The 22,510-nt window shown below is 56.7% G+C and overlaps 1 protein-coding gene across 1 annotated transcript in view; it reads left to right on the top strand.

Moving 5' to 3' along the window:
* LOC142053979 (uncharacterized) overlaps positions 1–22,510 on the top strand; it is a 40,035-nt gene that overhangs the window by 13,328 nt on the left and 4,197 nt on the right. Inside the window, 13 exon segments of the mRNA XM_075086185.1 lie at positions 29–440; positions 583–696; positions 1,575–1,670; positions 2,680–2,793; positions 2,962–3,072; positions 5,270–6,300; positions 9,253–9,342; positions 9,520–9,909; positions 11,066–11,186; positions 12,879–12,965; positions 13,195–13,724; positions 21,565–21,816; positions 21,818–21,865. Of these exon segments, the coding sequence (XP_074942286.1) occupies positions 29–440; positions 583–696; positions 1,575–1,670; positions 2,680–2,793; positions 2,962–3,072; positions 5,270–6,300; positions 9,253–9,342; positions 9,520–9,909; positions 11,066–11,186; positions 12,879–12,965; positions 13,195–13,724; positions 21,565–21,816; positions 21,818–21,865 (3,396 nt within the window).

The following is a 22,510-nucleotide window of genomic DNA, read 5'->3' as shown; positions in this document are numbered from 1 at the left end:
GGTGCGGGGCCGGCCGCGGAGCGGGGCGGCGGGGCCGGCGGCGGCGGCGGGCCGGGATCGGCGGCGGGCGGGCCGGCGGCGGCGGGCCATGGCCGGTGCGCGGGTCGGGCGAGCGGAGGCGGTGGCGGCGCGGCTGCTCCGCCTGGAGGCCCGCCTGTCGCGGGCGGAGCGGCAGCTGCGGGCCGCGCTGGCTCTGCGCGGCCGCCTCCAGGCGCTGGAGCGGAGGCTGGAGAGCGGCGGCGGGGCCCCGCGGATGGCGGCGAGGCGCGGGGCGGCCGGCGGGCGGGAGGCGGCGGGGCGGCGGGCCCCGGCGGTGCCGGTGAACCTGGACGACGTGTGGGTGCACTTCAGCGAGCGGGAGTGGCGGGCGCTGCGGGGCTGGCAGCGGGCCCTGCACCGCGCCGTCATGAGGAGCAACTACCGCATGCTGCTCTCCCTCGGTAAGGGCCCGGCGTCGCCTTCCACCTCGAGGCGAGCGTGTGGCGACGGCGGGCGCGAGGCCGGGGGCAAGCGGGCGGCGGGTCCCCGTCGTCCCCCCCGCAAAGCCGGACGCGGCCGCACCTCACCTCGCGCCTCCCGCAGAGCCGGACGCTCCCGGGCGCGACGCCCAGGCCCGGGTGGAAGATGTGAACCAGCCGTTTGCTCGGAGCTGCGAAGACGGGGACTGGAGAGGCGATCCTGCGGAGACCGGCACCGGTGAGTGGCTTCAGGGTGACCGGGCTATCGGGACGCGGACCACCAAAAAACCCGGCAGCTGGGCTGTCGTGGGGACATCAGCCTCTCCCCACAGCGCTTGCCGCGTTGAGCGTGGTCTTCTAAACTTGGCTGGCGGGCCCCTCATCCCCGTACATCAAGCCACCTTTCTCCCCTCTCCGGGTTGCTGCCCGCAGTTGCCCGTGTCGAACCCGCAGTCCCCTGGCCCTTAGGCCGTGCCGGCGTCGCCAGCCAAAGCGGGGTGACGCTCCGTTTTCCAGAAGGCCGGCTGTCAAGAGGACTTCCTATTCCACATGCACAAACATACATGATGCGGTTGTTTTCACACGCGCGCAAAGTATTCCTCTGATTCGTCGATTGTGTTAGAGGTGTAAAGGTAACACGCAGAGCATGAGCCCATCCGGTTTTCCTTTTGTTTGTTTTTTTTTCCCCTCCTTTTTTCAGTAAGTTTCATTCCTAATTCTCACTGCTGCTTTTCTGATGGGTTGGAAGGGGTGTGTGTTTTACCGAGAATGACCCAAAAGGGATTGGCAAAGCCAAAAGAGAAGCAGAACTCAGGAACGAGAATTCCAGTGGCGCTTTCCTTACCCGGCCCGCGCAGAACATGTTTTCATTTGCTGATGGGTGCCACATTACACTTGCACGAAACTCTCAAGTCTTTCTGAAGCTCAAACATCTGCTGGGGATGTTGCAACAAATATTTTAGGTCTCTTTGAGAGACCTCGGTCAGGGAGAACTAGAACTGACATGAGGTTGTCTCTAGAATGTGAGCTAGAACAGAGCTGCTGTGCCTGGGATGGGATAACAACTGGAATTAATTTTGTTTAAGGAATTCAAATAACATTGGTTCCTATTAACAGAAGACGGCATAATCCATATTAAGCAAGAGGAAGAGTTGTGTGCTGCAGATCAGCAGGAGAGGGAGGCTGGAGAAGCTCCTGAAGAACCCTGCCTGGGTGAGTAACTGTGTACCTTGGAAGGAAAATGAAAAAGAGTGATTAATTTGCAAGGGTTTGTTGTTGTTTCCCCCCCCCCCCCACCCCCCCACTTCTTCTCATGTATTCCAAATCTTTTTATAAAAAGCTCAAAACTTTTGAACAGACTTGCCACCGGTCCTGACAGGTAAGGGCTGGTATTTCACCTTTCCCTTCTCACGGCCATTTTGGAGTTTGCAGAGCTGTGTGGCTGGTTTTCACCCAGGCCATGCAGCGTGGAATAGGAAATGTTTCATTCTGCCTTAAATTCCTTTCTTTGCTTCCCTCAAGTTGATAGCTCTAAGCTGGTTCAAATATCTAGCGCAAAGTGGGCCGTTGGTCGCATTTTGGGGCCAATGGGTTAACTTGGAGGAGGCAAAAATCAGTGCCAGAATGAGGTCTGTGGTCGGTGCCATCGCGTGGAGGCAGGACTGTGCATGCCGGTCTGGCTACGGGGAACTGCAGCGGCTGCGGCAGCTCCTCAGCTCCACGTCCCCCCGCAGCCTTCTCTTGCAGGGGCCCCAGCGCCTCTTCTCCTGCATATCCAGTGGCTTCAGGTTGCCGTTTCCCTCCTCCCTTCCCTTCTGTGGTTTTTCTGCGTGCACGAGCGAGCGCACCGGTGCCTTGGGGGGCCGTTGCTGTAGCAGGTCGTACCCAGGGATGCCACGCAGCCAGGGGCCCATTTCTTCCCTTCTCAGTTGGTGGCACCTCTTTGCATTCCAGATAAACTATTCTGCTTTGGAGCTTGGCTGTCTTTACTCTTTACAAAGGGTAGCAGCTCTCTCTGTCAGCTCCACTGTGATTTCACTTGGCTTCCAGTGTATGCAGCAGACTGGGATTTTTAGACCTTTCCGTCAGGTTTCGTGAAGAAACTGGGCTTATGGGAGCTTGTGTAAAATCTAGGGTTGGCTTGGGGGAAGACAAGAGCCCTCGTGAAATTCTGAGCTTGTGCTCTTACGGTACGCTTGTCTCAAATTTTCTCCTTGAGCAGAGCAAGTGTTTTATGAGCCTGAGGCTTCAAGTCAGACCGAGAAAGGCAAGGAGGCGTACGCCAGGGAGCTGCCAGGCGCAGAGGGCGAGGACCTCCCAGGGGACCCTGACGCAGGTGAGGGTTCCCTGGCAAAAATTCCTGCCGCAGGAATTACCCCTCAGGTGCTCTTCATGCCCTGCATTCCCTGAGGACCTGTCGGCTCTCTCCTTATCTTTGCGAATTCCCGAATCGTGCCTCTTTCTCCAGCGTTTCTCAATTGTGTAAATTCTCCCCGATGAACAGGATTTCAGACTTACGCAACCGACGTTTTATCATGGATTAAACAAGAGGAGGAGCCACACTGCCCTGAGCGACAACACTTGGAGAAAGAAATCTCTACAAATCCAGGTACGGGTCAGTAATGGATTTCAGCTGAGATTTCTGGGACAGTAAATTTAATTTAAAGCATTTTTGTACTATATTAAATGTCATGACCTTATAATGTAAGCCGTGGAAGAACTGGAGCAAACCCCAGTCTGCTAGTTCATATTTATTCACAAAAATTTCAGATTCTGTCAGCCGAGGAGGCTCCTTCCTCCTTCAGCCGGCCTAAAACCCCCATAGGTGCTGTCTTGGGTTTCTGTTTAGGCAAGCACAGTGGTGTGCTCGGGCCTTACGGATCCAGTTTGTACCTTCAGCTGGTTTGGCGGTGTCTAAACCCGGTACTGGTGAACGTGGAGACCCTGACTTCACGCTCCCAAGCGGGAGAGCCATCCTGCAGCAGATGAGAAGGCAGCTTTAATGCAAAACAATTTGAGGACATGCGCTTTGGAGATGTACGTGCTAACGTTCAGTCGGAGGAGTTCTTGCACAGAGCACACTCGGAGTATGGGTCATGCTTGAGGCAGAGTTAATAGAAGGGGATTTGTTTTTGGATCGAGGCTTAACCTCAGGGAAGGGGTGTGCAGTTTGGGTGCAGATATTAATTAAATACAATCTCCTGGGCCACAACCTGGGACCACTCTTTATAGCCCTCAAGTGGGGAACTGAGGAGGGGATGCAGAGGAATGTTTTGTGTAGAAATCAATTGATAGCCTGGAATTCCTTCACTTCGACTGAGCTCCTTAAACATTTGTGGGCACGTGATGAAGTTACTGTAGAGTAAATCGAGGGATGAATGCTCCGTGTGCTGGGAACTGCTGTTGTGAATGATTTTGTCCCGCAGAAAAAGGTTATCACAGGATCCCAGACTGGCGGGGGTTGGAAGGGACCCCTGGAGCTCACCCCGTCCCAGCCCCTGCTTGAGCAGGCACCCCCAGAGCAGGGGCACAGGGCCGCGTCCAGGCGGGGGGTGAATGTCTCCAGGGAAGGGACCCCACAGCCTCTCTGGGCAGCCTGTGCCCCTGCTCTGGCACCCGCACAGGGAAGGGGTTTGTCCTCATATTGAGATGGAACTTCCTGTGTTCCAATTGTTATCCAGGATATTGCCCTGGATCAGCTCCGCCTAACTCCTTCCCAAGGGAGACCTGTTCCAGCCGCTCTGAGAGACCTCACGGGGTAGGCTCCCCAGTCGATTCTCTTCCAGACCTTCCAGTCTGTGCTGACACATAACCTGGAGTTACTGGGGTGAGAGGACATGCTTAGACAACTGCTGTAGAGCAACCGGTGCCTTTTACATTCACGTTTGAGGTTGGCCTGTGGTAACATGTTTGTGCACTGATGTCCTGGTACGCAGGCAGGGAAATAAGAGCTCAGGGTGTTTGTGCGGTGCGGGTGCCTGTGGACTTACCTGGCTTTGCCGAGAGACGTGTGGTCCTTCGTGATGCTCAGTGGAGCCTTTCTGTAGCAACTATGAGGTGTTGGAAATGTCACGGGTCTTGAGGGACAGAAAAAACACAGGGCATTAGGGAGCTGGGCTGAGAAGCATTGGTGAAAATAATCTGGAAAATGAAACACTGGATATTTGTCGCAGGAAACAGTAATCGCAGAAAGAGGGAATTTGCAGGTCAGCAGAACAGTTTTGCCCAATGGCACATCGCGAGCTGTGCCTAAGCAGCTAAGGCGCCAGGTACCTTTTTGCGTTGGATTTTCAGGAGTCGTGTTTTCCAAGGAAAGCAGAGAGGCGGTCTGACTGACAGCTCTCAGTCTGGGCATGCCCCTGCGTCGAGCCAGAGCTGTGCGTCTCTCTGGGGATGCCTCATAGGGTAGGAGAGCCTTCTTCTCCCCTCAGCGCTGCTCCGAGCATGGGCCCACGCTTCTCCAGATGCCATCTGGAGTGTCCGGAGAGCAGCGGAGAGTGCTGAAGCTCAACCATGTCCGCTCCGTCAGGGAACTTAGGCCTCGCGCTTCAGACATCTGGATGAGAGGGTGAAGACGGAATATTGCGCAAGTGAATTTTCACCTAGATTTTTAAAATAATAATTGCAAAAACACCTTTTATTTTCCTGGAGTTTTGTTTCAGTGGAGCGCTGGTACTTGCTCTTCCCCTCAGTATTAACGCCTCCCATCATAATTACTTTGTCTTTCTGTTAGCGTGACGTGGCTGTAGACACGGAGGGATATTCTTAAGCGGCTTCCTTAACTGAAAGACTCTGAAATCTCTCTGTTTCAGTGCACGACGAAAACGCCAAGAGGGACCCTCTGGCAGATTGCTTTGAAAGCACGGTGTGTGACTCGGAGGTAGCAGGAAGAGCTGGAGAGAAGTTTTCCACGGCTCCTAGCCCCGGAGTGACATGGGACAATCAGTGGAATTCAGAAATAATGGAAACAAACACCACTGGGAACGGCCTCGGGGGTGACACTCGCTATGACCGAGGGTTTGCTGAGCACTTAGATTTCTTTAGCTCTCAGGAAAATGGTGCTGGGAAGAGACTGTGCACGTACAGCAAATGTGAGAGAAACTCCGGCCAGCAGGAACGTCCTCCAACTCCCCAGGGAGCCCGAGAAGGGGAGGTGTTTCCTGGCCCCACCTGTGAGAAGAGTCTCAGCGAAAGGGCATTGCATCTGCTGCCCTCGCAGCCCTGTGCTCCGGGTGAAAAAGGCACGGGGCAGGGGGCTGCCCCTGCCTCCTGCGAGGGGCCGCCGCTGGTGGCCTGCGCCGAGCGTGGACAAAATCCTGCGGGTGGAACCAGGCTTGGAGACCACGACGGCCTGGGCGGAGAAGAGCAGCCACCCGCTGCGGAAAGCGAGGAGAATTTCCCAGTAGAAATCCCGCTGGCCAGCCCCTGCTGGGATCACCCGCAGGAGAGGTCGGAGGCCTGTGCCAGGTGCCGGCAGCACTCGGCGCCCAGGGGCAGCCCCGCAAGCCAGCCACAGAGCCAGGGCAGGGGCAAGTCCTACATTTGCAGTGACTGTGGGAAAAGCTTTGTTTGCCATTCGTGGCTCGTTAGACACCAGATGACTCACACGGGAGAGAGGCCCTACAAGTGCTCCGAGTGTGACAAAAGCTACAGGAGAAAGGATTACCTTCTCAACCACCAGCGCCGGCACTCAGGAGAGGGGCTCTTCCAGTGCCCCCTCTGCAGGAAACGGTTTGTGCTCAGGAGGAGTTTCATGAAACATCAGGAAAGTCACGTGCAAGAAACACACCTGACGTTGGCGGGTTGGCCCTGCACAGAGATCAGGGGGTCTGTAATGCACTCCGTATAGAAAACCCCATCCAGCCGGGGGTTTCACAGCCTGCCGAGGCAGGGCTGTGGCAGGATCCCCCGGGCTCTGTGCTGGACCCCGGCTGGACCAGGAGGCTGTCGACCAGCCATTCTGAGCCCCCTCCCAGGCAAAGGGAGAAGGCTGGGGGGTTGTTTTCGGCAGCCGGTGTTGCAGTGCTCTGTGGAGCTGCTTCGTGGCTTTCACCCAGTGCCTGTAGCTGTCGGGGAGCCACATAGGAAGCCTGCAGTGCTCAGAGTTGCTGCTAGCTGCGAATCCACACGGGAGAGTTGTCGCATCGATGCACAGAACAATTTGTAACGCTTCAGGCTGGAGAATATCTGAAAAGTTACCCCTAGGCTTGCCAAAAGCCTGGAGACTGGGGACTGAGCTGAAAACCCGTGGGTTAAAGTTACTAATTGTCCACTAAACAAGTGAAATGGTGTCGGAAAATGCCCGCTTGTGTGAAACACTTGAAGAAAGGAAGTGTTCACCCTGTGGCTGGTTGAAAGAAGGTTCTTCAGGAAGTGGCAACCAGCCAGCAGGGAGTGGAGCCTGAGAGGCAGCTCGTTCCCACAGTTAAATCACGGGGCTCCTTGCTGCTGCGCCCTGAGAAAGGGCTCCTGACTCTGGCGTCCTCGCCTGGAGCTGTAAAACATCCGGGAATACGATTTTAATTTTGCGTAGCCTTAAAGTTTTGTTGCACTTGTTTTACCACGTTGTTCCAGTTCTGTTTGTTTGGTTTCCCGAATCCTCTGAAAATGGACCGTATAGAAGGTCCTTAAACATTCCACTTCAGAAACTATTTTTTCTCGGTGTTTCTTACGCGCTGTTGGGAGTTTGACATGTTGTGACATTGCAAGGGCACGATTGATTCCTTTTAGTAATAAAAGACTGGATATATCATCCGTCACCTCGGTGTTGATGGCCCTGAGCCTCGTGGAAAATAAGCCATCCAGCAGCAGCACTGGGGGCACCAGGCACGCGCCCGTTTTGGTTCAGGGCTCCTTCGCTCTCAGAGAGTTGGCGACAGATTTTGTTAAACAGCCTTTTTACGTGCGTATTTCTGCTCAAGTTTTGTTCGGCTGCTTTTTTGTTGGCTGGAAATGTCACAGGTTTTTTTTTATTAAAATGGTTAGGGGAATGCCGTGCGTTGTTCTGAAGCGGGAGGGGAGGGCGAGAAGAGATGGTGAGGTTGAAGCAAGAGGAGAAACCCTGGGCCTGTCACCCCCCAGGTTTGAGGCAAATCTTGTGGATTTGTGAAAGATGGGGAAATAACAGACAGCGGATATGGGGAAAGGGGGCTTCTCTCTAGGCTGGGGTCTGGCCCAGGCCGCGCTTAGGCTTGGTCCCGCTCAGGCCCGGTCCTGCTCTCCCGCCCAGGCCCCACCTAGGCCCGGCCCCGCGTAGGCCCGGCCCCGCTCTCCCGCGCAGACCCCGCCGAGGGCTGACCCCACTCTCCCGCCCAGGCCCCGCTTAGGCCCGCCGCGCTGCCGCTCAGTCATCGCTTAGGCCCGCCCCGCCTAGGCCAGGCCCCGCTCTCCCGCCCAGGCTCCGCTCAGCCGTTGCTATGATAACGAAAAGGCGCTGGCGCGTAATCCCCGCCTCCCTTCCCGTGAGGTCACTCTTATCTCCTCCAATCAGCGTCACGTTGTCTTCCTGTTTTGAGCAGTGGGAACGAACGTATCTGCCCGACCCTCCTCGTGGAGACCGCGCCGCACGAACCCGTGGTGATTGGCTTTCGTAGGGGGAAGGGGCGAGCATCGGCCGGCCAATGGCGAGGGGGAAGCGGTCCGTTCCCCCCCTCCGATTGGCTGCTGCGCCGAGGCGAGGGGCGGGGCGCGGTGCCGCCGGAGGAAGATGGCGGCGCGGCGGGATGGGTGAGCGGTTCGGGGGCTGCGGTGGGGGGCTCCGGCTGGGCCCGCGGGGCCTGGGGCCTCGGGCCTCCCGCCGGTGCCGCAGGGAAGGGGGAGCGCGGGGTCCCGGGCAGCGGCTGGCACCGGCGGGCCGGGAGAACGGCCGCCCTGTGGAACCGGGCCGGGGAGAGGCTCGGGGCCGGGGCGTCTCGTGTCTCCCGCGCGCTGCAGCCGGGGATTTTGCCGGTCACCGGCGCCCATGGTCCGCGTCCTGTCCATCCCCGGGGGTCGCCCTCCCTCGGACTCCGGCCCGGGGCTGCCCCGCCGCACCGGGAGGGGAGCAGAGCAGCCGGTGCGGGCTTCCCCGTGGGGCGCGGTGGGGACGGCGGGGCGGCTGCTGCGCTCGGTGCCTCGGGAGAAGCGAGGGGTGCCCCGGTTTTCCTCCAGCCTCGGCTCACGGGAGCTGGGGGGTCGCTTCTGGGGGAAACGCCGGCCTCCCCCTGCCCCGCCGGGAAACGGGCAGCGATGGGGTGCCCCGATCTCCTCCTGCTCCCGGTACCGGGATGGGTTCCCAGGAGCGCAGCACGATGGTGGGGGTGGTCACTGGCCTTGGGTCTGGGCTGTGGTGGCTTCCAGAGGCTTCCCTCGCCTGCCCTGCAGGGGCCGTTCTCCTCCCGGATTCTTTCTGTGGGTGCGTGCCCTGGCAGTTTCTATTGTCGTCCTTTTCTAGCAGCGCCCCTTCGTGGTTTTCTCCTCTTTTTCGGTAAGCTTATCCAAAGATCCTTATCCTTATTCTCTTATGACATCCCCGAGATTTGCCTTCTCCAGCACGCAGTGATACGACAGGGAAGTCCTTGTTCGGACCCCACCTATAAACCTAAATATTCATTTTTTTAATGTTATTTGGCTCTTTTGTCACTGCCCTCTGAAGAATTGTATAATAAGCTTTGTGGCACGTGGGAGGATTCCTCATGGATATGCAAATTAACGAAGAGTGTGTAGATGTGCTCAGAGCAGGAGTTACTGTAACCTTTCGTCTGCATAGTGATGGTCTGTTATGCTGATTTTAAAGATTTTATGTTTTGCCTTTCAGACTGTACGCTGCCACTTTGAAGTGGGGAAGCCACGTGCTGTGAAAGGGGACCTGGCTTCTCCTCTCCACGTGCCACAGACGTCGGCTGCGGTGAGACAAACGCCAGGTCTCCGCGGCAAAGTTCAGCGCCGCGTTTCGCTTCTTTGTGACCTCGGCTCTTTCCATCTTTCAAAAGCATGGGGTTTTCTCTTGAGAAGTTTAGGCCCATTTAATACCAAAGTTGATTAGGAACTCTTTAAACCCTCCTCCTGCACATTATTTTTTTGATTTGTTCCCGTTTCTCGTTTTACAATGGTTTATTGCTCGGCGCTGAACTGCCAGAATGCCACCAGCGGGGTGTACAAGAACAGTGCCGTGACTTTCTATGGTTTTCCTTTAAAAAACCAACCCCTCCTGAAGCAGTGGATTCACAACATGGGCCGGGACATGGGAACCCCTTCCAAGCATCAGCGACTGTGTTCAAAGCATTTTGAGGACAGTTCGTTTGAAATTGACCCCTTAAAAATCAGAAAATACAGGCGGCTGCTGAAAGAAGCCGTTCCCAAAAAATTCATTTTGGGTGAAGACGGAAACTGGCTGGTTGGCACGCCCCGAAGTTTCTGCGGCAGGATAAATAATAAAATTCGAAAACGAATCCGGAATCCGGAGCACTCGAGGGTAATTAAGATGTTTGCTGTTGTATTTGCTCCCTTAAGTTAGCGGAAGATTTGCGTGTCAGGCACCTCAGGGAGGCGGCAGGAGGTGAAGCGTGCTACGTGGCCGTAAAACGTTGCTGGCAACGCAGCGGGATCTGTTTTTCTCCCTGCTATCGCGGAGGTGGCACTGGGAAGTTAAAGGTGACTGGGGAAGTTAAAGGCATCTTGGTGCTCTTTGTGCTCAAATGCCAATTTTGTGCCTAAACGTTAGGGGGAAAAATCTGCCGTTTGTTGGAAATGCTGTCCCGCTCCGTGGCTCCCCGTAGGCCTGCGCTTGCACACAACAGCCCTTGCGCTCGGAAAAATTCCCTTTAGAGCCACCGAGGTGATTTGTTGGTGGCACCGTGCCCATGGCATGGGTGTTTGGGGCTGAGACAAAGGCTTAACTTCCCCTCAACCTTCCCCCCGTGTGTTTAATTTGGATTATGATCCCATCCAGCAACAAATTAATGAGACTTAATTGTTTCTCTTGGCAGCGGATTTGCACAATTGGGTTTATACGTGGGGCGAGCGCAGAACGCCTGAACCTGTGGGACGTGCGTTAGGTTAGAAGGCAAATCAACGGCGGGCACGTGCAAACATGGTGCTGCCTAGAAGTGGGGTACGGACGCAAAGTACGGGCACAGCGTGTGTGTATTGGTTGCAGAAAATGCAGGTGTTTGTCTCTTAGTGTTCATAGGGCTTAGATTTTTTTTGTGTGTGTTTTTATTACGAGGGAAGAACTCTCACAGCCGGATCGGACGGGCTCTGGCACCGCCTCGGGGCTTATTTAAAGCACGCTCTGGGGCATTTTCTGTTTTTCAGTGAGAGGAAGAGCCAAATTCCTCGATTGGGCTGGGTATTGATGGCAACCACAGATTTCTTTTACCACTCTAACTTTTGACCCAGTTGTTGTAAGAAGTCATTGTTTCAGTCGAGTCACATAATTTTTAAGTAACTTTGTTCATTCTGAAGTACGTCCAGAAATAACGGTAGAAGATTCCTACATAAAATCCTTAATTTTATACAGATTATATTTAAAGTGCTGGTTATACCTAACGTGGGCATTGCTAGAAAGAGTTGGCTTTCCAGGACGTGCGACCCGCCGCCGGCATTGACCGTCCAACGCTGTGTTTTAGGTCCCTGGGACATTTGATAATGCCGCGGCGCGCAAGGGGAAGGACTTGGAAGACTGGCAGAAAGGTCTTTACAAGAAAGCGGTAAAGGAGAAATACGAATCTTTAACCACGTTGGGTAAAGGTTAGTTTTCCCTTTCTCGCTGAAGGCTAACGGATCTCTGCTGTTTCTGGCCTGGCTCTTGTCTAACAGCCACTCCCCAAATCCCTTGATTTCTAGTGAATTAATCTTTAGATACTTCTGAATCTTTGTGAGAGACAATAAGCTCTGCAGTCTTTTCTTTAAAGACTGAAGGACCGTCGCTGTCTAACGCCTGCGCGACTGCTGCCTCCAGGCACTCTGCTGATGCCAGGTACTCGGTCTGCACGTGCAGGCGATGCCTCGGCTGCGTGACACGGGTACAAAAACGGGGACTGGAAGGGTCTGCCGTGGGAGAGGGGTTTGGGATCTCTGACCGTGCCCCCGGCACTCCAAACAAGGAGCAAAGGGGAGAGGAAAATGTTTAATACACTAGCTCAGAGCTGCAGTGACATGGGGTATCATGAATCCTGTGGCCTCCTTAGATCTAGTTAAGTTGTGAGTATTTTCCTCATCCCCGAATCCTGATGTGTGTTGGGTTTGTGACTCGCTAAGGAGTATTGAACTGTTTTGGTGCAGAAATGGTTAAAGAACAGGAATGATGCCCTAGAAAATGAAGAAGGCTTATGGTTAGTTTTAAGTGCCCGGCTATACGTTAGTCTGAAGTCATTGGGTTTTTTAAATGTGAAGATGCGAGCGCTCGCTGGCTCCTCCGCTTTCAGGTAATTCATTGGGTTAATAGAAGAATCACCTGCTATAATTAGGGGCCAAAAGGGCTTTTACTTGTCCTCCGAGTGGAGGAACAGAAGCGCTGTGAAGCCCAGGAGCCCCCGTTGTCACGTACTCCAGCAGACGCTTTGTAACGCTCTTCAGTTCCTTCCGAAGAAGCTTCGGTTGAGAAACCCGATTTAGCCTGACCTCGGTCTGTGGTGGCTCCTGCGCCTTCAAATTTGAGATGCCATGAAATAATGAGACAATGTAATTCCGCTTTGTTTTTTTATTCTTTACATACCTTCTGGTTTTTGCGGCAGGGGAGCTGGAGTCTGCAGGCAGCTGCCTCTATTTTTTGTGCAGCTCTGATCTCTTAAAAAAGTACGTGCTGTGCAATGCACGAGGAGGGATTAGCGGGGGAAAAACAAGTCCATGTATCAGAAAGGCAGTTAGGACTGAATCATAACGCACAGCACCGACGGCTGAATTACGCGTTTTAGGGCTGTAACCGACTGGAGGCCTTCCACTTCTGGACGTTCAACTTTTCAAACTTTTGGATAGAATGTCTGGAATAGTTCAAATCCTGGGAAACAAATACCGCTCGCCTGCTTCCCGGCCGCCCTCCCTAGATGCCAGAGCGGCTGCATTTGCTGTTACCTCCTCGCTGGACCTTTCCCTAGAGAGACAGCAGGTTACGCAGGTGTTTGCTGGAAAACAGCATCACAAAGCCTTTTCTTATAGTTCTGGGAGCAACAAGAAAATTGTTGTTCTCTGAGAAAGCAAAAGGCGGTATTTTTCATGTAAATTAACAAAAATGAGTCATTTTACAAAAAAAGGGAGTAAGTAAAGTCTGGGGCTCAGAGAGGTAAAGTGGGAAAAAAGCTGTCTTTGGCACTGGTCTTTGTGCAACGTATCCTTTGGCTACGTCAGTACAATTAGCGTAGGTTAGGAAATATCTTTGTAATAATGGAGGAGAGATCAGAGGAGAATAATAACCGTCATTTCCATGCCCTGTTCCCTGTGCAGACTGTCCCGTTCCCAAAAGCAATCCCCAGACTACAGAAGCGCTGCATGTCATGGACCAGCAGGATTTTGAGGAAAGGACGATTCCAGGTATGTGGCGGCCCGAGACGCGTCAGAAACTAAATTGGCGACGTGTGGAAACCGCGTGGGCTTGTAGGAACGGGGAGGGGGGGTTCCAGTGCCTCCCTGCTTTTTTTGTTTTGTACCCAAAGCTCATTTTCTTCGTATGGGTGTAGCCACGGTGAGTCGGGGGTTGTTCTCTGGAGATCTGTGTTAGATTACGTCACGTAATGGGAACGCTGGAATCTTTCTGTCCCAGGCTGCCGCGGTACTGCGATCACATCCAAGTCGCGGAGTCACGCAGAGGCTTCCGAAAATACAGAACCGCGTGGATCGTTCTCGGGGGGATCCCGAGACCCGGCTGGCCAGATTTCAGACAAGGGGGTGACACCTGAGAGCCTTCGGCGTTCAGCAACAGATCCGGCAAACCCAACCGGGGGCAGAAGAGGTCACAGCTCTCTTGAGGAAAGAGAAACTAATGAATTCAAAGAGGTGCTTTTTTATCAGCAAGCCTGTGCAGGAGAAGGACTGTATCTGTGTACCGAATGTCAGAAGACTTTTAAATTGAAAATCAGTCTTCTAAAACATAAGCAAATCCACACCAAAAAGAGCCAGGAACCGTCGTACATATGCACGGGCTGCGGCAACAGCTTTGGCCGCTACGCAGACTTGATTCGCCACCAGCAACCTCACACGGGGCAGAGGCCTTACAAGTGTACGGAATGTGAGAAGAGCTTTATGGAAAAGCCGAGACTCACTAATCACTTGCGCACTCACAACATATACATGTAATCAGTGCGCCAGCCACTTTCCTGGGACAGATTTTCCAGTCCCTTATCAAAAAAATCCCTCTCCCTCCCGAGGTGATGGCTCATACATTGGTTAGAGGGGAAGCTTCAGGATAAGGTGGTTTTACTGAACTGAATCAAGTTCAAGCGTGAAAGGCAACTGGTGCCGGCCTAATAGTCATTGATCAGGAGCTGATTTTAATTAGCGGCTAGATGATTCATATCTGGGAGGAGAACATGTACAGAACAGCATTGCCTGTACCAAAAGCATTATTAAAAAACTCTTCTGGTGCCCCAAACAGCGCATCTGTGTTAATGCAGAAAAACCCTGGGAGTTTTGCAGGTCTGAGAAGAGCGAGACAGCGTCATGATGGGAACGGGACTGTTGACAGAGCTATAAGCAGGAAAGGGAGCTTCCAGGAGCGTGGGTTAAGGTGAATGGTTGGGTTTGAGGTAAAAACAGCAACGACACACACAAAAAAGCGTTAGTTCAGCAGTTACAGTCGTGGGGCGGCAGCAGTGGCAGTGACGGCACCGTCACGCAGAAATAATGACCAGAATCAGTTGCTTCAAACATCCATTTACTGGGGGTGAGACGCCGATTTAATTTCTCTAAACTACCGACTCCAAACTCAAATGAAAACTTCTTCCAGTTGCAGGGACAAAGTCGCGTTGGCACCAGTTCGAGCACCTGCTTTGCATGGAGCCCCTGAGGGAAGTCGATGTCCTCGGGTTCCCGTGAGGAGCAGCAAAGCAAGAAACAGCTGGTGCTGTGGTGGAATGCGATAACTTCTGAAGGGGACTGGGAGAATATGCTTGGCCCCAGGGGATCCCTGCCTGTCCCAAACACGGGAGCAATGCCCAGAAAACTCTCTTATCACTGCCTTCTCTTCATTTCCTTCTCATAATTGCCCTGGGAACAGCTTTTATTCCTCTCCCACGCAGCTTAACGCCTTAGTGCTCACAACTCCCCCGTGTGCTCCTGAATGAGGATTCTTTGGAGCGAGGCGATTCCTTGTGGAGCAAATCCCATAAAACACCGTTCTACCAAAACTGCGTTTCCCTCCATGAAACAGTTGAGGAACACCTGGGATGGTGGGGCTGGACCTGGCGCGCGGTCGCACGCCTGCAGCAGGTCGTTCGGCAGCTGCTGAAAGTCAGTCCTGGGTGTAAGTCCTTGTGTGGGAAGCTCTGCCTCCTTCCACGACTCGCTCCCCACGGAGCCAAGGAATGTCCAGCCAGGCAGAGACGGCGGCTTGAATCTGAGTCTTAATATGCGCTGAAATACAAATGATCGCCTTGTTCAGAGGTTTAAGTGGAGACTAAGATGAAACGGAGTTAGAGGCGGAAAGCCACGCCGGAGGGCGGCTGTCCAAAGTGACGACAGTGGGCAGCGCTTCACTCGCACAAAATGCTGAGCAAATCTTAAACGACAAAATTAAGCAAAAGTGTTGAGATTCAGTAGCAAAACCAGGCGTCTCGCACGTGAGAGGCGCTGGAAGGTTAGCTCCTCGGGTTAGCGGGGATGCTGCGCGGCTGGAGGAGCCGTGGTTGCTGTCAGGTGTATTCCCTGCGCTTGTTTGAGCAGTAAAAGTTCAGACGTGCCGGGGAAACCCGGAGTCGGACCGCGATGAAATGCCTTGTGCCCTGAGAAACGAGCAACAGAAGAACCGGGCAGAGACGCCGTGACGATGATTCGGTGAAAACTTTTGGGTCGGTTTTCTTTCGCCTGCAAGCGGGCGGGCGCTGGCGTGGCAGGTGTGTTTCTCCCGACGTCCCGACCCTCTCGCCTGAAACTCGGAGTCCACGCAGAGAGAAATCCAGCTCCTTGCAGCGCCTCGCTGCGCCGGCGCGCCGAGCTGGCCTCTGCTGAGGATGGAACAAGTGCTGAAACGTTAAGACGGAGATCCGGCTAAAAAAAAAAGATAAGTTTTGTTGGTTTTGTTTCTAATATAGACCCTGATATGGACCGGGAAGTTGCACTGATGCTGGTGGGGATTTGCCCTGACTGAGCCTCGGCTTAGTCCGGAATGATTAAACAAGTAGCTGATGTGCGAGAGCGATCGTTCCCTCCGCGCGTGGCTGTTATACTGCTCCAGACTTCAAAAACGCTTCTTTCTGAACCTGTATTTAAACATTGTGTTTCCAGTCTCCACGGAAAAAATAACCCTAAAACATAAAGCATCAAAGATTTATGCCCGGTGCTAAGGGACGTGAAACACGAACGCGCAGAGGTTCCTCGGGGCGTTTCTGCGCATGCTGTAGCCCAGGGGCGATTCAGCGCAGAGCAAAGCAGCCCGTTCCCAAGCAGACCGGAGCGGCGCGATGCCTTCCTGCGGGTCCGCTTTCGCAGCGCGTCTCCTTGCGCATCTCGTGTTCGCGACGCGGCCCCCTTGGCGCCGCGCCTAAATACCCTGCCCGAGCAGTGTGCTGCTTTGATATTTTTTTTAAAAAAAGAAGAAAAAGATGAGCACGAGGTAAGCAGCGGAAAGTGCAGTGAGAGAAACGGTTGTCCCAGCCTGAAGCTTGGGCTGAGGGAGAACGGAACAAACTTGCCTGAAGTGGGGTAAAAATCAGGCGATCCTTGAGTGCGGTATCTTGGGAAGTTGAGGCGGGAAATGAGGGGAAGGGGTGTAGGAACTCGCCATCCCTTACCCAAGACTTTTTCCAGGAACACGCACAGGAACCAGGAATCGTGAGGTTCTCCCGATTCCTCTCTGGGAAACTTTGTTTTAATTCTTTTCTTTATTTCTTTTCTGGGGTGCATGGAAAGGAGTGTGGCCAGCAGGGCGAGGGAGGTTCTCCTCCCCCTCTGCTCTGCCCCAGTGAGGCCACACCTGCGGGGCTGCAGCCAGTTCTGGGCCCCCCAGTTCCAGAAGGACGGGGAACTGCTGGAGCAAGGCCAGCGCAGAGCTGCCAAGGGGATCAGGGGCTGGAGCATCTCCCTTGGGAGGAAAGGCTGAGAGACCTGGGCTTGTTCAGCCTGGGGAAGAGAAGGCTGAGGGGGGATCTCATCAATGCCTATAAATATCTGAAGGGCGGGTGTCAGGAGGATGGGGCCGGGCTCTTTTCAGCGGTGCCCAACGCCAGGCCAAGGGGCAACGGGCACAAGCTGGAACACGGGAAGTTCCCCCTGAACGTGAGGACAAACCCCTTCCCTGTGCGGGTGCCAGAGCAGGGGCACAGGCTGCCCAGAGAGGCTGTGGGGTCCCTTCCCTGGAGACATTCACCCCCCGCCTGGACGCGGCCCTGTGCCCCTGCTCTGGGGGTGCCTGCTCCAGCAGGGGTGGGACGGGGTGAGCTCCAGAGGTCCCTGCCAACCCCTGCCAGTCTGGGATTCTTTTGTAGGCAGGAGAGTAAGACTTTTTCATAGACTATATTATTTAATAAACTGAAGCTGAGAATCCAAGTACTTGCCTTAAGAAATAATGTTCATGCCTGGGAAATACAAGCAACTGCATAAACTCCTGGGGCTGTGCAGTCAGAGGGGGGAAAAAAGGTCAGGTCTTTAGCAAGATAGATTTTCTTTAAAGAGAATTTCCAGCACCTTTATTTGTTTTTGAAAAGCCTTAGGTCATGTTTCATCTGCAAATGTAAAGCTGGCCCTGCTCCGTACCACCTTGTCGGGAGCGGCGGCGACAGAAACACATCTGAGCATAAAACATCTTTAGTTTTAAGAGCCTCCCCATTCTCCAGAGGGTAGAAACAAGGCCAGGACGCGGCACGTGAGGCTTTCTGCCCTTTCTGTTTTAATTACACTTCGTGGATTGCGTCCGAAGTGTCCTCTCCCATTCTGTTTGATTTGCAAATTAAGAGGGTGGTGTTTCATGGTTAATGTTGATAAAAGGTTATTTCTTTTTAAAGTCTCTGTGTACTTGCCTCTCTCTCCACTTACCCCTTCAGATGAAGGCTCTCACCTTGCGGGTTCGACTGGGCTGCGGGTGCTGCCGATAAACGCAAAACTGCAGAAGCTGAGGTCTTGTGCAAGCGCTCTCTGGGAAATGTGGCTTTTTAGTAAAAGCAATCAAAAAAAGAACCCTTTTCCCAGAAAGCTCCATCTGCTTTTGTGGGGGCTTGGCCTTATCTGGCTCCTTGTGCCTAATTGATAATCCCAAGTGGATCCGGGCTGTGCCCGTGCAGACCCCAGGCACTTCCCCGTTGCCCCAGTTTGGAGGCAGAATTGGAAACGGTTTTGCACCTGGAAGGCATCAAGTGAAACCGGTAAGCGGCGGGTTCAAAGGGAAGGGAAGGCGGCGGTTACGCAGCGGTTACGCGGGTGGCCTCCGTGCAGCGAGAGGCTGCGGGTGCGGGGGCTTCGCGCTGGGTGCGAAGCAGGTGCATAAAGTCCCAGAAGAATTGGTAGAAACTCTTAAACACAGAGATGCCACTTCTGGCTCAGGATGTCCCTGAGCTGTAGGAGAGGCTTCAGCGTTAGTTCTGCACCCTTGCACTGGTCTGAGGCCCTTCCTAGGCGGCGCCTGAGCTGCTCCTGGGACAGGTCTGAGCCCAGCTGGATCTTGGCCGTGCCCTGCTGCAGCCGGTCTTGCGGAGTTATGTCCTTGTGGGAGCTTTCGGGTGCCCAAGGAGGGACATCGGGGAGGCAGTGGTGGCACGGACGGGCTGCGTGGGTGCAGCGACCGCCTCGAGGGAGAGCCCCAGCTGGGTGCCAGCGAGTGGGCAGCTCTCAAGCTGTCGTCCCCAAAATGGGCAAAATTCACCCAATCTTGGAGACGCTGGGGACGTGGCGTTGCAGCCCAGGTGTCCTGCACCCACTCCCGGCCCCGCAAGAGGGCTGGCAGGCGGGAAGCGCGTCCTCCTCCCGGGCTGGGGCACAGCTCGGCCCACGCAGCGGGCAGTGATTCCTCCGTCTCCGACCACTGGATCCAAGGGGATGCTCCCAGCACCCCTCACCCCTCCTGAGGGGGCAAAGCCCCTGCGTCAGACCATGCTTTTAATTCCCCACCACCACAAAGTCTTTAGCAAATGCTGTCCTGGGTGGGCAAAGCTTCCCCTGGCGGGGCTTGGCATCCCCAGGAAAATATAACCTGCGTGGTAGAAGACTTCTGAAAAATCTCAGGATCAAACAAGCAAACCCTGCCTGAGCTGACACCAGCTGAATCCATGGCCGAGAAAAAGGAAACCCCCAGGTCCCGGCCGATATTTTACGTTTCTTCCCAGCATCCCCAGCGCGGGAACTCCTGCTCCGCTCCAGCAGCGGACGAGCACTGGCTCAGTGCTGGCTCCGGGCACTGACAATCTCCGACCCGGGTGAGCCATCGTGGGCAGCGCTGCCTGCTGCTGCCTGTCTCTTGATTTAACCTGCCCTTTTATACAGCGCAGGAGCAGCTGTAACCTCAAATCTCACCAAAACCACATGCCAGGGAGAGGTCTCGTGGGAGGAGAGGCGAAAGCGAGGGGCTCGCTGCCCTGGGCGTGGGATGCTTGGTACTCTGCTGGGGGTCCAGGGAGCCTCTCTGGCCCCATGCCCTTGCGGCAGAGGTGGCTGTGCCTGGTGGGTGTCTTAAACATGGCAGGGGAAGGTCGGAGGGGATGCAAGAGGCACAAACCCGCAAGCAGGGAGGGATTCCAGCTGCCCCAGGGACCAGCAGCAGTGACACAGTGGGTCCTTCCTCTCACCCATCACCAAAAGGGCTTGGTTTTGCACCCCGATCTCCGAGGGTCACCGATCCTGAACAGCTGGGAGCAGGTTTTATGGAGACACATGGGTTTTTATGACCAAAACCGCTGCCAGCCGCGGTGACTGCGTGAGTCCCTGTTGTCTCCTGGCCATCAAGGTGTCGGTTTTGTGCGCGTTCAGCACCGTGCCCGCTCCACGCGAGCAAGGACCTGCAGCCCAGAGCTGGAGAGAAGGTGGGAGAGCGGCCGGTCCCCACCTTCGGCAGGAGCTGGCTCCTTCCCTCCCAGAGCTGCGGGGTACGAGGAGAGGGTGGGGAGTGAAAAAAAAGCCCAGTAAACTGCCATTATTTGCTGGTTTCCCAAAGAAATGGGGCGTACATGACTGCGCTGTGCTGCCCGCTGGTCCCCACCACCAACCGCTGTCCCCTGGAGCCCTCCTGGTCCCTGCAGCCGCGCCAGAGGTGATGCTGTGCCGAGCTCCCGGCGAGGGGATGCAGACGGATCCTGGTGCCTTTGGGCCTGGGGTGGAGAGGGCAGGGCTGGACGGGCGGCAGCTCTGCACACCTCAGCTGGTTTGGTTTTATTTTGCCAACGACTGTCACTTCCCACCCCCTCCCCTTAATTGCACAGAGAGAACAAGCTCCCCAAAAAGCTGCTTAAGTGGTTCCCTTTGGGGGCCCTGTCCTGCCTCCCCCAGCTTTGGGAGCTCCCCAGCCCCCATGGGGCATCACCAGCTGCCCAAGAGCCCTCGCCTCGGGATAAGTCTGTCCCCCCAGTCCCAGGGGACGCCCTCGTTCGTCCCCGGCCCGGGGCAGGACCCAGAAAGCCCTCGTTTGGCCCCAGGGGCCAGGAAGGCAGCAGCTGGGGGACCCCCCAGGGCGCTGGGCCGTGGGGAACGGATGTGGGGGTTTTAGGGGGCTTCAGGTGCCCCAGCTGGGGGGGATGCAGCGCTGGAGGGGTCACAGGAGCGATGGCATCCTCCAGCGAAATGGCTGCTCGGGCTCCCGTGACGCCTGCTCAGCCTGTTAACCCTTCTTGTCCCACTGCTCTCTCTGCCCGGAGGCTGGGGCCGTCCTGGTCCGTGGCCGGCAGCGGGGAGCCCCTGCCGCGGCCCACCCGTGCAGACCCCGCAGCACCGAGGTGCCGGAGGAGCTTTTCCCCAGGGGGTTCTGTGAAGGCAGGGCCATAATGCTTGTCCCTGGTCTGGCACCGGCACCAGCCCCCAGTGCTGTTAGACCGAAGGGTCCTGGGGTTGGGGTGAGCACGCAAGGGGGGGGCTCCCAAGCCCGTACATCCCCACACATGGGTCTCCCATCCACCTCTGGCCAGGATGAGGGTCTTGGTGCTGGTGGCTGGGTGCTCCCCTCCCCACAGCACGCACTCACCCCGTGGCCCGGACTGCGGGCCCTCTGGCGTCACCGGGTGCTCGCTGACAGAAGTGGGGTCCCAGGAGCGCAGCCCAAGGGCAGGGGGAGAGACACCCCCTTCCCCAGCCCCAACCTGCCACCTGCGGGGCCGTGGCCCTGGGGTGCCAGCATGCGGTGCCCAGCTCAGCGGGGCAGCCCGTCGGCTTTGGGCTCGGGGCACCCACTGGGCTCAGTGCTGGGGCTGATGCTGGGGCCGCAGCCAGGGCTCGGTGCTGATGCTGGTACTGGTGCTAGTGCCAATGCTGATGCCGACACCATTGCAGATGCCAATACTGGTGCCAGGGCTTGGTGCTGGTACTAGCGCCGGTGCCAACACTGGTCCCCATGCTGATACTGGTGCCAGTGCTCAGTGCTGATGCCAGTGCTGATACCAGTGCTGATGTCGGTCCTGACACTGGTGCCGATGGCAGTTACGGTGCCAGGGCTCAGTGCTAGTTTCGATACCAGTACCAGGGCTTGGTGCTGAGACCGGTGCCAGTGCCCATACCGGTGCCGATACCCATGCCAGTGCTAATACCAGTGCTGACACCAGTGCCAGGGCTTGGTGCCAGTGCTGGTGCTGATACCGGGGCTCGGTGCTGGTGCCGGTGCCAGTACCAGGGCTCAGTGCCGGGGCTGGTGCCCATACCGGGGCTCGGTGCCAGTGCCGACCCCGGGGCACAGTGCTGGTGTGGTGCCGATACCAGGGCTGGTGCCGGTGCCGATACCGGGGCTCGGGGCTGGTGCCGCGGCCGGTGCCGACCCCGGGCTCGGTGCCGGGGCTGCCGGTGCCGGTAGGCGGCAGTGCTCCGCGCTCGGCGCCGCTCCCCCCCCGCCCGCTGCCGCCAAGCCCGGAGGAGGCGGATGCAATTCCCCGGCTGCCCCTGGCTCCTCGGCGGGGCGGCGGGGCCCGGCCCGCAGCGCGCAGGCACCGACAGCGGCCCCGGCACCGGCCCCGGCACCGGCCCCGGCCCCGCCGCGGCGGCGGGCGGCAGCGCGGCCCCGCTCCGCTCCGCGCTCTCCCCGCCGCGGCCCGGTCCCAGCCGCCGGGGGCCCGGCCCAGCACCGCGGGGCCATGGCCGAGTGGGCGCCCGCCCAGGTAAGCGCGGCCCGGCCGGCTCCGGGGGGAGGCGGGGAGGGCACCGGCACCGGGACCCGCACCGGGAGCCGCCCCGCGCGCCCGCTCCCCGCCGCCGCCCCGCGCCGGCCCCTGCGCCCCGGACGGGACCCCCCGACGGGCCCCTCCCCCGGCGCTCCCGGCCCGCCGAGCCCCCGCGCCCTCCGGCCCCGGGCTGCCCCCGGGGACCCGCCCCGGGATGTCCCCGTGCCCCCGGGATGCGCCGGTGCCCCCGGGATGTCCCTGTGCCCCGATATGCTCCGCACCTCTGACCCGGGAGGTCCCCCTGTGTCCCCATGATGTCCCCGAGCACCTCTGACCCGGGATGCTCCAGTACCCCCGGGATGCGCCGCCCCTCTGGCCCGGGAGCTCTCCGTGTGCCCCCATGATGTCCCCGAACACCTCTGACCCGGGATGTCCCCGTGCCCCCGGGATGTCCCCATGCCCCCAGGATGCTCCGGTGCCCCCGGGATGTCCCCATGTCCCCGGGATGCTCTGCACCTCTGTCCCGGGAGGACCCCTGTGTCCTCACGATGTCCCCGGGCATCTCTGACCCAGGATGCCCCAGTGCCCCCGGGATGCTCCCTGCAGGCTCCAGCCCTGGGATGACCCCAGGCACGTCTGACC

The sequence above is a fragment of the Phalacrocorax aristotelis genome, chromosome 2 (genome assembly GCF_949628215.1).
Source record: "Phalacrocorax aristotelis chromosome 2, bGulAri2.1, whole genome shotgun sequence".
In the NCBI taxonomy this organism is placed as follows: Eukaryota; Metazoa; Chordata; class Aves; order Suliformes; family Phalacrocoracidae; genus Phalacrocorax; species Phalacrocorax aristotelis.
Note: the sequence above shows the minus strand (reverse complement) of the source record. Positions and strands in the feature narration are given on the sequence as shown.